We start from the raw sequence: 13,348 nt of genomic DNA on the forward strand, positions 1-13,348 counted from the left end.
CATTTGAGGCTGGTCTAAGCACTTTTCTCTGGCAGTCTGCATACAGAGATGTTGATACTGTCCCTGAACTTCTCCCTTTCTGTGACATTCTTATTGGCCCTGAGAAAGCCAAGACACTAAAGGAATGAGACTGGGAGTCCTGCCTTGTGCTGCCAGAGCCTTTCTGGCTATGAAGCTTTGCCATCCTTTGTGTCTTGTGGGAGGCTGGGCACTGAAATGTTAGAAATACTTAATTTTGCTTGGGGCGTTCCCATACATTTCTGCAGAAGCAAGAAATGTATAGGCTGGAAGCATGAACACTCCTCTTCCTATATAAATAAAAATATGAGAGAAAATGCAAAATACTCTCCCTGCTATTCAGTTTTCCTTGTTCTTCATGATGCTTTTCCATTTAACCTTTTGGAAAGGTGTTTTTTCATTTAGGGTGCTTTTAACGTTCTCTGCCACAGGAGAGAGCTATCACGGTTTTAACTTGCTCAGCGAGAAGCAATACACAGGTGTTAGCATACTCTACCCGTGAGGCTCACCAGGGGGAAATAAGATTAAACTTGATGTGCTGCAGGTGAACATTTGCCTGAAAGTACTTAAAAGGTTTTATTTAAGTTCACGTTGTGGGTGGCATGTGTGCTTTTATAATGAGAAGCCACAAAACATACTGTGCTATGATCTGCTGGCAGCAAAAGGGCTGAGAAGTTGTTTGGAGACAGACTCTTTTGACAGTCAAGTCTCAAAGTTCTTGATTGATACAGCAGTTTCACCTGCTGTAAAACCAGAAGGGTCTGCAAAAATACATGGCAAGAAACACCTTTTATCAGGCAGAGATCTGCTTTCTATCAGTGGTGAGTGAAGCTCTTGTATCTGAATGATTGCAGGTATCACTAGTCAGTAGAAATGCAGATGTTGTACCTTCTGAGTCATATTGGGCTCTGCGAACTTCTCTGCATTCCCATCTGCCCGTAGCATGCAGTTAAAGATAACTGACTTCTTAGAAGCATTTGCAACTCAGAGGAGAATCTATCAAAATGACAAGCAGCAGATCCCCAATAAAAAGGTGAAGATGTAACTTTTGCATACAATGAGCTGTCAACTTTTGCCAGAGAATGCCCATGAGGTTCAATAGCAGTTAGAAAAGAATTGCAGACTTAAACTGGGATAAGACATTGTTAGCAATAAGGATTTAATGCTTCATGTAGTTCAAAAAGAACTGAAGCCTCACTGACCCAGGATGTGAGCTAAGGACTACCAATGTGTAAAACAATGGCTAAGCATACCATATGTATCTCACTAACTTAAAATAAGAAAACAATGCAAAAAATAAAAAGAATTAAAATACAATAGAGCAGAACAGCCGTAAAATTATATCAAGCAGAATCACAATTCTAAAATTTCCTAATGCTGACAAAATTGAACAGTACTTGAAGTACTCTTGGGAAAGGAGTGTAAACCAGCTCTTCTGATCTAAAACATGATACTATCTTTAAGTAGCATCCAGGTGAAGAGATTTTCAGGAGTTAGTTAAGTAGTTTAGATTTTCACTTGAAATCTAGACATCATCATAATGTTAATGAACTCTTCCACAGATAAACAAAGTAGATTTCTGAACAGCTAGGCTATAGAAGTTACTCTACAGTTAAAATAAATCTAACAGAGAAATGGCCATGATGATGCCTAGACAAAAATGAAAGTCCTTGAAATATAATAAAAAATACAAGCCTATACAACAATTTGAAACATGCAACTAAATGGCTTAAATTTACAGAAAGCTGTCATATGAAATAATTTCATTAAGTATTGTAAACATTGCCATTTTGTGTAAATAAAAGTGCTGATGGTGAAATTGGTTCCTTAAGGTCTTTATAGAAAATGGGGTTGTATTGCAGCAGATGTAGTAAGACTTAGAAATACTCAGGAAAACCAAAGCAATAAAACTTTGTTAGCAAAAAAAGCCATATATTCTTCCACATACTTAGTAGGGAAGGGTGCATTTTATGCTCTTCCCTTGAACCACCTGACTTACTTCTTAGAGTCCCTTGGAGAAAAGAGCTGAATTATTCCACATGTTGGGCCAAGTATTCTCAAAAGTTTTTGCACTGATTCTGATGCTGGAATCCCTGAGCATGCAAAGGATCTTGAATTTAAAAGCTACCAAGAAATTTAGGTGCCCTATTACACCAGACCTCAAGGGCATTTTAAGCTCTTCACTCCTTTTCACATCATATGGATGAACCTCTAGGATCACTAAGGTACACAGAAGAAAGAATACTCTTCTTCAGGTGAGTCCTTCCAAGATGCCAAACTAGATACAGGCACCGTATATCTTCCGTGTCACTCTAGACATCTGTGGCAGTCCTGCAGCACCAGCTGCAATGCTAAAAGAGCACGGTTCCCCAGAGATGCTGTCACTCACCTGTTATATCTTCCCTTTGCATCTGGTTTGGACTCCTGGGGACCGTCTATGCTGAAATTTCAGCTGTTTTCTAAAAGCGTGATCCTGCATCTTGGTATTGGAAAGTAGGAGGCAGAAGCAGAAGAGCAGGCAATCAGCTTGCTTTGGATAAGAATAATAAGCACATGAACATCAGACTTTTGCCTACCTTTTGCTAGAGAAGAAAACCTGCAACTTGTTCTGCAGGTGGCAGGCAGAAGGCTTCATAAAGCAATGTAACAGGGAGAGGAAGTAAAAATCCCATGCTGACACACAGCAGAGAAGGAGGGAAGACACCTTTGAGCAGCCGTTATGAACAAATCATGCAGAATTTCACTAGTGAAGGACTTGCCTTGTTGATTCTCATTGCTTGGGTAATCATTTTTGAGGACATATTAATGGGATGCTTCCCAAGTACTTTTAAACTTATCTAGGAAGCCATGAACTTTGTCATTTTCACTACAATAAATGTCTGTAACTTCTAGTAGACTTCAGTTATAGCTTTAGGGGTTATGGACATGCTGTTGACTGGCACGTACTAGATGAACATCTTCTTTTATGACTTGAGTTTCTTAGGTCTGCATTAAAAGGAGAAAGGGTGTGAATCAGAAACTTAAACAAGCAAACAAACAAAAAACCCACAACAAAACAGCAATTGCACAGAAGAGGTGAGGAGATACTCACAATTAACAACTTCAAGGCATTCAGACCCCTAGTCTGACACATGCATGACCTTTGCCTACTAAAAGGAAAATTTCCTAGCCCCCTGAGGCAGGTACATTTGTTGTGTGGCTTAGCATGATCCAGACCTGCTTGATAGATCCTTAGGACCAGAAGTGAGAATGGAGAGGAATGCATCATTGCGAAGAGCCATGAGTATTAACATCAAGGAAAGAAATATAGAAGTCCACAGACTCTGCAGATGGGATAAACACAATTGCATATGGAGACAGGTGTTCATATCAGCTGTTGCCAGGCTCTGACACTGGGTGGAGAGAGAATACTGTTTGGAGGAACTTTGGGTGAATGTTGGAGGTTGTTCTTATTCTGAAAACAACAACAGTGTGGGGAGCAGTTTCTCAACCCTAGGGCAGACTTAAGTTTGAAGAATACTCCCTTAGACAAAAATGGTGTAGTCAAATGAACAGGATGGAAAGGTCAAACCACAGTCATTATTAGTAATTTTAGAATCATTTTCTGTGCTATTAAAACGTTCATTTATACCTTTGAATAACTACTAGCCCTAAACTGGACAGATCTTATTTTCCCATATGCACATCCATGAGAAAATGAAATTGATGGATAACAGAGGTGATATGGTGTAATACAGTGCCTTTGATGTAGTAGTAGTAGTACTGCTTTTTGTAATCATGTCAAAAGACCTTGAAGACTGAATATTTTTGTATGCTTCAAAGGTACCCCACCTATTTGTCTGTCTGATAAGACATCGCTGGCCTGACATTGTCTTCAAGAAATTTCAGATTGTGTTCAGGCTCTGCAAGCTTGAATTGCCACATTAGCTGAGTTTCTGCTGGCTGTTTGCAACATCTCCCTTGGGCTTGCTTGGAACAGACTTCGCTCATGAACTGTGGGCTTCAACTCTCTACAGCCTGCCTCACACCAGCAATTATTCAAACTGAGGTTCAGTTCTTCTCCACCTTTCATTGTGAAAGATGGTGAAGAAAAGTATTCGAGCCCTTGTACCAAGTGTTACTGCCATCACTGTCTTCCCAAGTCCCATACTGCACTTTTGTCTTTTGTTAAATATCTCATTACTTACTTATCTTCTTGTGATTTATTTGTCTGTGTTAGTGCTCCTAACCACTCTATCTACAGCTATAAGACAAGGTAAGCTGGTTTTTTTCCTTACTGGATTGCACTGTTAATGCTCAATTGATTTTTCCTATCTGGATAATTACACTCCCAACCTGGGCTTTCTTCTTTGAAATTTCTAGGCAAACGTTCTATATATGACAAAGACATCACAGAAATACAGGATGACTGAGGTTGGACAAGACCTCTGGAGGTCATTTCGCCTCCCCTGCTCCAGCAGGACTATCTAGAGCTGTTTGTCGAGGCCCATGTCCAGATGGCTTTTGAATATCTCCAGGGATAGTGACTCCACCCCTGGAGATATTCAAAGGCCATCTGAACACAATCAAATATGGACACAGTTAAATCTGTAGAATATTGATAGTACTATTAAAATGTTTTGTACTAATGAGTTCTGCTTATCACCATCCTCAATTATTCTGGTATCATTGGATCTCTTACAGGACAATGTATTTTTTCCTAGTTAAGGATAATTTTAAATCCCAAGGTGCTGATTTTAATAGAGGATATTTTCCTGTGGAGCACAATTTCTCTACAAAAACTTTCCCTTAGCTCATAGCAGCTAGGAGAGCTGCAGACTCTGGCCTTTTCTGTGGAACGAGCCGCACCAACACAATTTTACTATTGGGCTGTACAAAAGCTCCCTGTTAATGGATTTTCTTCTGCCAACAATGACATCCTCCTGTTTTCTTAAGATGCATGTTATGCATTGGCTGAAAATTACAGATTTGCAACTGTAAAGTGAAAAGCCACCACTAGTGGGAGGCAATCAGAAAGTCACAATGACAGAAAATAGGACAGAGGGGCTACAGGCTCTTTCCTAACTCAAACTAAAATAATGAGACCTAGACAGCTCCTGACAGGGGAAATGGTTCAAATAAAAAATCCAGCACAATCTGTCTAGAAGTTTAAGAGCTGAAAAGGGGTTGTGTGTCTGCACATGTACCTGCTTCTTCCAGCTGGATCTTCACTGGGTACAGATACGTCTCTTCTCCCCAAGGGGTGTATTAATGCAGTTTGTTCCCTCTTCCTCTCATCCCCAGTTAGTCTAAGCCAGCATAGGTTGCTTCTTGCCACAGGAAGCTAATCCTTTCCTTCCAGAAGGCCAGACACAGCCAACCAGATAGTTTTCTCCAGATAAAGTGAGAAAAACAGACTACACCCGCTTTGGCTACAGTATGAGGATGCCTGGGCTGTCTTCAGTATCCATCCTTGGCATCGTGTCTCAGAAACATTATTTTGGCCAGCTGTGACACAGCCCTCTTATTTCATGTACTCTGACCTGAAATAAAGTCTTAGGGGAGCCACAGGCCTGGCCACCAGGCTAGTCCACTCCAATGGGGACTAATTCTGCTCACTGTGGGCGAATGACAGACTGTCATAAGAGACTGATGGATGGGTATTCCCTGTTTCTCATGATCCACAGAGCTGAAGACTTTGAACCACCTTCTCAAAGACACAAGTTTCTCTTTTTTTGACTAAGACCTAGATAACAGAGGCTTGGGTGAATGACATTTTAGGGGATTAGTGAGGGCATAGATGTTGGTGCACTAACCGGTTTCCCAGTAGTGCAGAGGGAGGTCTGAAAAACCTGACCATGGTGGTATCACTCAGGTCATGAATCTCTTTGTGATGGAAATGAGGGCTCTGGTGTCCTGCGCCAATGTGGATGGGTGTTTGAAATAATACAGACTGATGTCCTTATCTGGCTGATAAATTTCTGTGTGAGTCAATGCTATCCCTCAGTAGTCACATATCTGTAGATCACTCTTTTTGCTTGTGCAGTGTTGCAGGATTTTAATTCTGCCAAAGCCCTCAGGCACAACCAGAACTACTCAGGAAAATGTCATTCCTTGATTTGCACAGAGACACAGATACGGTACTCCCAGTCTGAGTCTTGCCTGAGAGCTTGGGAAAAGGTGTAGAGTGCAAGATAAAAAGTGTCAGGGTGTCATCAGAAAAGCAGGATAAAAATACTCGTGAACAGCTCCCCTGATATACATTACGGTGGTAGAATGCACTAAGTAAGCATTTTACTGTTTTGGATTTGCCATACAAATTTCACTTACCTTCTGCATAGGATGAGGGTCTTCCTCTAGGTGTCTGCAAGTCCCTGCAAGGGACTAACCTGACAAACCTTAATTAAACAGACCTTACTATGCACTCTGCAGAGGCTATCTTGAAGCCAACAGTAACTCACTCAGTATGTGAAAAACCTTATTTCCCCTTCAGGATGTGGTTAATTTGTTTTTCAAAACAAGGGGGAGTTAATTTTGCATGGTGTAACTTAGTCATAAATGTTGACCACAGCATCCTGCCTGTTGCTTGTGAGAGAAAGACGAGTTGGGGAATGTGTGTGTTGGGATCTTTTTGACTAATAACCAAGTTGCTATGGAAACTATCACTCCATCAAACCCCCATATATTATTTCCTGTTGGTCTCTTCCTAGTATCAACGAGTGGAAAAACCCAGAATGTTTTCTTCTCTTCTGATATGTGTATTTTCCTTCCTCATGTTCATAGCAAGCTGTCTCTTAACTGATTTCTCCTTAGACATGTCTTTTTTTGCTGTGATGCAACATCTCTTGCTGGGATCTCTTCAAAGTGATCTGAAAGACCAGACCTCATTCAAATCCCCTAAGTCTAAAATTCATGGCTCTACTGAAGCTTTTTAATGTGCCAGAGAGAATCTCCACTTCTCTGTACAAAGTCTAGAAAAGACAAATTCAGCCAACAGGAAATCTAGGTTATCAAAGCTGTATTTCTAATCTCACTGGTCATTAGGACAGTTGGATTTCAGCAATCTCTACCTCAAATCCATAATTAAAAAACAGAACAAACCACAGCATTTTGACTTAGTAAAACTTTATTTTGGTCACTACTGCAGTAATCTAAAATGCATGTGCCATACGCTTTGCAGAAGAAATACAGGTTTAACAAAGAAATGTTTTTATGGTTGAACATTATCTGGTTGAATTGAATCATTTCAGATCTAACATAGGTCTTCTCATCTACAATAGAAAATTACTGTTATTAAAGCTATCTAAAAAAACATTAAAGCTATAAATAGCATCTATGGTGCCTGAAGTCTCTCAGCAGTAGTACATCAATCCAAACAGTAATGCAACATGCCTGTAAAAGGTGTTCTAAACAGGTCATACATCTACAGTGAGGATTGGATTTTTCAAGACTACTGAAGCAGGTTGGATGCTTCTATGCAAAGGCTAGAAGAGTAGGGAGATTAATCTCTACTTAGCAGGGGGATGAGGAAAAATACAATCTCCTCCGTTCACAGAGAAAAAGAAATAGCAAAAGAAGTTACAACTCTTCAAATAAACTAGCTAGGCAGGATTCAACAATATAAAATGTCTTAAGGGGAAGGTGCTGTGTTGTATTCTGGATGGTTACTGTCAGCAGATATGACATCGGCTGTTCAACCCATTGTGCTGCTGGTACACACTCTCTCCTGCTGTTCTTCAGATTGCTGTTGTCTTGCTTCCCCACTGCCTGGAAGAGCAAATGTGTTTTAAACTATATTTAATGCAATTGGGCCTATGTGCCACTGTTTGATAGATGTCAGGTCAAGACAGGTAGACTCACAAAACTTAGGCTGGACTATCTTTTGTGCCTCTTTGGATACCTTAATTTAAAAATCCTCCCCCCCTCCTCTGTTTTCTCCCACTACTTCACATGATTGTGTTTTGGGAGCCTTGCTTTTGACTCCTTTTTTGTCTTGATTTTTCTCTAGGCCTTGTGCTCTGCTACTTGAAATAGTAAATGAGATATCTCTTAGGCACTTCTGGTAATCCCTGAGTTGCTCTGGCAAAGCGAGTTTCCTGCAAAGAAAATTTGGGGACCAGCCACCAAGAACTGAGCTTTGGATAGAGAAAGGGGTTGTTTTCTTTGTGACTTGGGAGGGAGGGTGGGCGGTGTTTTAGTTGTTTTGGGGGGTTTGTTTGTTTGGGGTTTTTTTGTGGTTGGCATTTTTTTCCCCAGAAACCTGCAAGAGTTATTTAAAGGAAACAGGAGCAAATGAACAGGTATCGTTGCTTGTGGAGTTAGAGGAGTACACAAAGACAGGCAGTCTTTCCTGGCATGTGCTTCTAGTATTGCTACAGATCAAGCTATGTGCTTCCTTACCTCAGAAAAGAAACAACTTGATACTCATGAGTGTATTGAAGGCGATACTTTTTGCCAGCAGGACTCTCAAACCCAACACAGCCACAGACAGCATGTTCGCTTTCTCCACTTTGGTATCTGCTTAGTGATAGAGAAAAGATGGCAGAGGTCATGGTCTAGATTTGGATATTGTGATATTAGCAGAAAGCGGAAAAAACCACAGGTAATAGTTCCAGGGAAAGAAACAACAGCAAAGGAAAAGATGATTGGGAAACGTGGCAACAACAGGGAAGGAGAATATCTGTCTAGTTTGGATTTTGCTTCCTGTTGCTTACCTGTTACTAAACTAGCAACCTTGAAAAAGCAGTCTGTGTTTGATGAATATGTTGTATTCTGATTCCTCCACCCCTGAGAAAACACATTTCTATGCATTTCTCCCCAACACAATAATGTAACTTCATGATCTATTTAGGCAACTAACCTTGTGCAGAGGTGTCTGTGGTGTTGCAAACCTTCTCTGTTACTGGTTCTTCAGGCTCCTTTTCTGTAGCATGATAAAGCACATGCATTATAAACTATATCCAAATTTTAAAAACCATTAAACAAAATGTTCATATGACCTTTGCCATAGGAACACGTGTGCAGTACGGTCTGAGGCTCAGATAACCGGTCACTAATTCTAACATTAATTTGAGGAGAAGATTTCTCCATGAAATTGCAGGAAACAAAAGAATTACTGAATTGTTTCATTTTTGCTATTTGAATGAGCTTCATGATGACAAAAACAATCCCCCAAAATATAAGTGGTTTAGGAAAAAAGACAACACACCACCACTTTAACTTTTTGTTGGTTTTAGAAAGGCTATTTCAGGCTGTGCTCTAAGAGATTTGCTGCTATGTGGTGAAGTATTTAGCCATAGCTAAATGTGCATTTTAAAAAAGATTGTGTAGTCTTTTCCCACAAAAAAAGTAACTCCAAGTTGTTAAACAGTTAAGATTATTTATTTTAGATGCTTTTAAACATCTTTCAGCTCTACCTGCTTAAGTACCAGATGTCTTTGCCATTTTTGCTGGTTACCCAAGGCAATGCTCAATAGCAGGTGAAATAGCAAGCACTAGAAGACACTGTCTCCAGAAATAAGTTGCAGTTGTACCACAAAATTGTACCTGGCAATGTTGCATTGGCTGTAGTAGGCTTGTTGTTGAATTGGGCCGTGCAGGTCAGCTCTGTATCCTTTGTCACATTGACCACCTTAATAGTATCATATAACCCCACTGATGTCAAAATGGGTGTGCTCTGTTCATATACAACCACATTAGAGGGCATCTCCAAGCTGATGGTCTTTGTATTGACATTCCTTGCCAAACAAGCTGCTTTCCCAATGCTGCCACCTCCTTCCAGATTCTTTGATTTCATCACAATGACTTGTGGGTTAGAACTTTTTTGAATGTCTGTAAAAAAAAGCATTGTTTGGGCATGATTTGATTTTATTGCAAGCTTGCCTGAGTGCTAAGTCACCTGGAATTCATATATACTCCAGCTGTGACTAATTCCTAGCATCATCAATGACTAATTGCTTTTTTTGGCATTATTTCTTACTGCTGCTTCCAAAAGATCAGATCAAAGGCAGAAAGGGTGTATGAGAGTATTTTTTTAAAGTGCTTTAATTCCACAGGATTCTAAGTTTCCTTTTGTCAAAGCTCGTCCCTATATGTGAATTCTTTATTTTGTAAATAAGAGACCTGCAAATGAGAAGAGAACTTTTATGTATGCCACTCCAAAAGTCAAATCATTCTGCTTTCTCAACAACTTAATTCCTAAAAATAACACTTCTATCAAGGACTGTCTTACATATTCATGAGGCATGAAGGAATAACTGTTTTTCCTTTACTCTCCCTCCCCTCCCCCAAATCTTCTTCTGATGTGGCTAAAAAGGTCTAACCATTGCAAGAATGGTAGGGCAAAGAGAAGACAGTTTGTTGCTTCACTTTTGTGCGAGGTTACTCCAACGAGTTACTTTAGTTGCAGAAACTAAGTACTGCTGCTGGAGTGAGGGCAAGGTTGATCTTTTCAATAACAAATGCTCAGACGCAAGATGGATTTTTGTCTCTAAGATAGGAGAGTAGGAGAGAAGCAATCAGAAGGCCATGAATTGCATATCTCCACTTCTCCAGGACTTTCTGATAAGGTCAAGAACTTTAAATTGTGGGTGAGGTCTTCCCCACTAGACATTGCACATGGTGTAAGACATTCCAACCCAGTCTGGAGACAATGAAAAGAGAATAGCATTGGTACTTGGTTCAACAAAAATTCTTGTGCCTATTCCAAAATTGTGACCTTTCTCATCCATGTGCTGTACCATATTGTTAGTTCCACAACTCCACAGGCAGTTAGAAGTATAATGCAGGATTTGTATAATAAACTTATTTGAAGGGTAGACTACCCCGAGGCCTATGAACTTTTGATGTCCATAGACAACTCTTCTTACAATCTTCCCTCGACTACTGTAATAACCTTCAGTGATAGTCCTTCAGTGTTAATATACCAACAAACATCGACACATGAAAAACGTGCCCTAGAACTGGAGTTCTGAAAGAACCTAAAAGATGTTGACAAGTATTCACAGGATTTGGGATCCTTGCTCTCTCATGCATCTTTCAGAAGAGTTACTCTGAAACTTTTAGCTGTATTTTTTTTTTTTCAGTTTTGAAAGAATTTCAGAGTTGAATTCCCAATTCTAAGCAACATACATAAATGACAAAGGCTTGAGAACTGCAAAAGCCTGAATTTCAACTGTATAGCAGCAGCCCTCTTTGTGAATTTCTTATAAGACATATAAGTAATGAAATAAGATTGCTTAAACTTGAAGGGGATGTCTTTTAAGGAAACAGTTGGTCTCAAAATAATTTAGTAGCCAACAAATCATTATGATATCATGATTTCTTTAAAAATAAAATATCTTTGCCCTCAGGTCATAGGTGAAGAAACTGGGGTGATTCCACATACCAGTATCAGGACAAGATTAGTAACATGAATTAACATAAAAACATGAAACTGAAGGGAATCATTTAGCATGCATCCTTGCCAAAAAGAGCTCAGCTTACGAAATGCTATGAGACATATTAAAAAAGATTTACATGTCCAATTTGACAGGAACATCCTGATGGGTCTCTTTGCTAAAGAGAGCTGCATTAGGCTTTGAATTTTGCATGGCATCTGCCTTGCAGTCTGGTCAAGAGATCCCTGAGGTCTAACATTTTGTTCATCACAGGGTATTTTTTCAAGGTTTGATCAAGGGGCTCTGATTTTACTCTCTTTCCCCACCATCCATACCCCAATACTGAGGGACTGAAGTGGAAGTCAAGTAGTACTCTGTCATAACTTCATGGGTTGGGTCTACTAATAAAACAAGCACAACTCCATGGTTGTCAACACCTTCAGCAAACAGATACCAAACAGGAATCAAACATTCATTGACTTCATTTGACCTATTCAGTTTAACCCAAACTCTGAACAATTTAGTGACATTAAACTAGTACAGAAATATTGCATAAGATTCTATTTAATGCTTTTGTACATTATACTTCCCTCCTGTCAGTGCTGTCTTTGTAACTCTGACAGAATAGACAGTCTTAGAAACTTAAATGTCAACCTCCACAGAAAATTTATTTCCCTTTAGACTGTCCAAGCATGACTCTAAAACCTAGCAATTACTATGAAAATGATTAAGATGCCTGAGTAAGTGGATAGATGTTAGGTCCCAAAGAAATTTAGCATATAGCAGACAGGACTTGTCCTTGTGGAGCCTAGATTCTTTGGCAACTCCTGGGAAGTGGGATCAGCATGGGTTTTATACTTAAATTGTCTAATTACATATAAAAATGTTACACATAGAAAGCCTGAAGTCTAATTAGTGACTTTAAAGCATGGGGGAGTGGCTGCCTGAATTTTAGGAGGAAGAAAAGGAAAAAAGTGAAAATCCAAAGAATAACAACTCAGAAAAGGTTAATGCATAAAGAATACCTACTTGGCACCACAGTCAGTTGAGTCCCCTTGCCAAAGACAAAACCAACAGTAACACACAGTTAAAACGTGTAAATCAAAAAGGGCTCATTTTGCTATTCTTTCTACATACATTTCCTTTCCAGGTGCTGTAACATGGTTTTGCCACAGCCTGTTAGTCCTGTGCATTCGTTGTTATCTGAGAAGATCTTTAAAGGCTTTTCATATTTTCTGATCTTCAGTATTTTCAAACAGCCAGCATACTAGCAAGCTGCTTCTCTGGCATAACTCACTGGGTAAGATCTTCAGCAAGAACAAATGTACACAGTGCAACTGTAGTTAATAAAGAAGAATTATTTCTTTATCAGACCCCAGAAGCCTCAACTGAGTCCCACTATTTTGCATTACCTAAAAATACAGCCATGAATTTCTACCACTGCTTGCTTTTGAGAAGGATTTGTATATTACATTCTGGCAGTGGCATTTTATTAGCACTAAAAGTTGTGCTTCTTTTCCCTTTAATCTTACAAGGTCATGGGAAGAGCTATATATTCCATAATGTTATAGGTCTTAGTATTCTTAATGAAAGTTTTATCTAGAATAAACCAAACCAAACCAAACCCCTTATCTGTCTTTAACTGAGCCCTCAAGAGAATATGCTTTGAATATCTTATAGTGACTGCTAATGCATGTTTTTCTATGTCATTTTCATCTTGGGGATTCTCAAAATATTTGGGTAATAAAGTATGTCTGTTCTTAGCATCCTAAAATGCATATTAGCATCTCCAAAAGAAATCCAAACAACAAAAGGGTCAGGTTGCTCAATTTCTGGAAATTTTGGCTTCAACTTATTATTTCAACAGACACTGCCTCATTTAGATGCTTAAAGCCTGTTACCTTTTACTGTGAAACATAATCCTAAAGTCTTTGTGCAGCTTTGAAAATGTCATACTATCCTTAGCTAGAAAA

At 39.4% G+C, this 13,348-nt stretch overlaps 2 protein-coding genes across 4 annotated transcripts in view; both read right to left on the reverse strand.

Annotated features, from left to right (window-relative positions):
* The window catches only part of LOC142034583 (M1-specific T cell receptor alpha chain-like), a 137,276-nt gene that overhangs the window by 51,491 nt on the left and 72,437 nt on the right, over positions 1-13,348 (reverse strand). The window lies entirely within an intron of this gene.
* Positions 7,115-13,348, reverse strand: part of LOC142034582 (T cell receptor alpha chain MC.7.G5-like) — an 88,673-nt gene continuing 82,439 nt past the window's right edge. For 2 of the 3 annotated variants that reach the window (XM_075036130.1, XM_075036127.1), the window contains exons 3-6: positions 9,544-9,828; positions 8,858-8,920; positions 8,398-8,517; positions 7,115-7,764 (exon numbers count right to left, since the gene is read on the reverse strand). In XM_075036130.1, coding sequence (XP_074892231.1) covers positions 8,399-8,517; positions 8,858-8,920; positions 9,544-9,828 — 467 coding nt within the window. In that variant the 3' untranslated portion in view covers positions 7,115-7,764; position 8,398. The remainder of the gene's footprint in view (positions 7,765-8,397; positions 8,518-8,857; positions 8,921-9,543; positions 9,829-13,348) is intronic. The other variant, XM_075036128.1, reaches the window with a different exon arrangement.

This window comes from Buteo buteo, chromosome 9 (genome assembly GCF_964188355.1).
Source record: "Buteo buteo chromosome 9, bButBut1.hap1.1, whole genome shotgun sequence".
Lineage (NCBI taxonomy): Eukaryota > Metazoa > Chordata > Aves > Accipitriformes > Accipitridae > Buteo > Buteo buteo.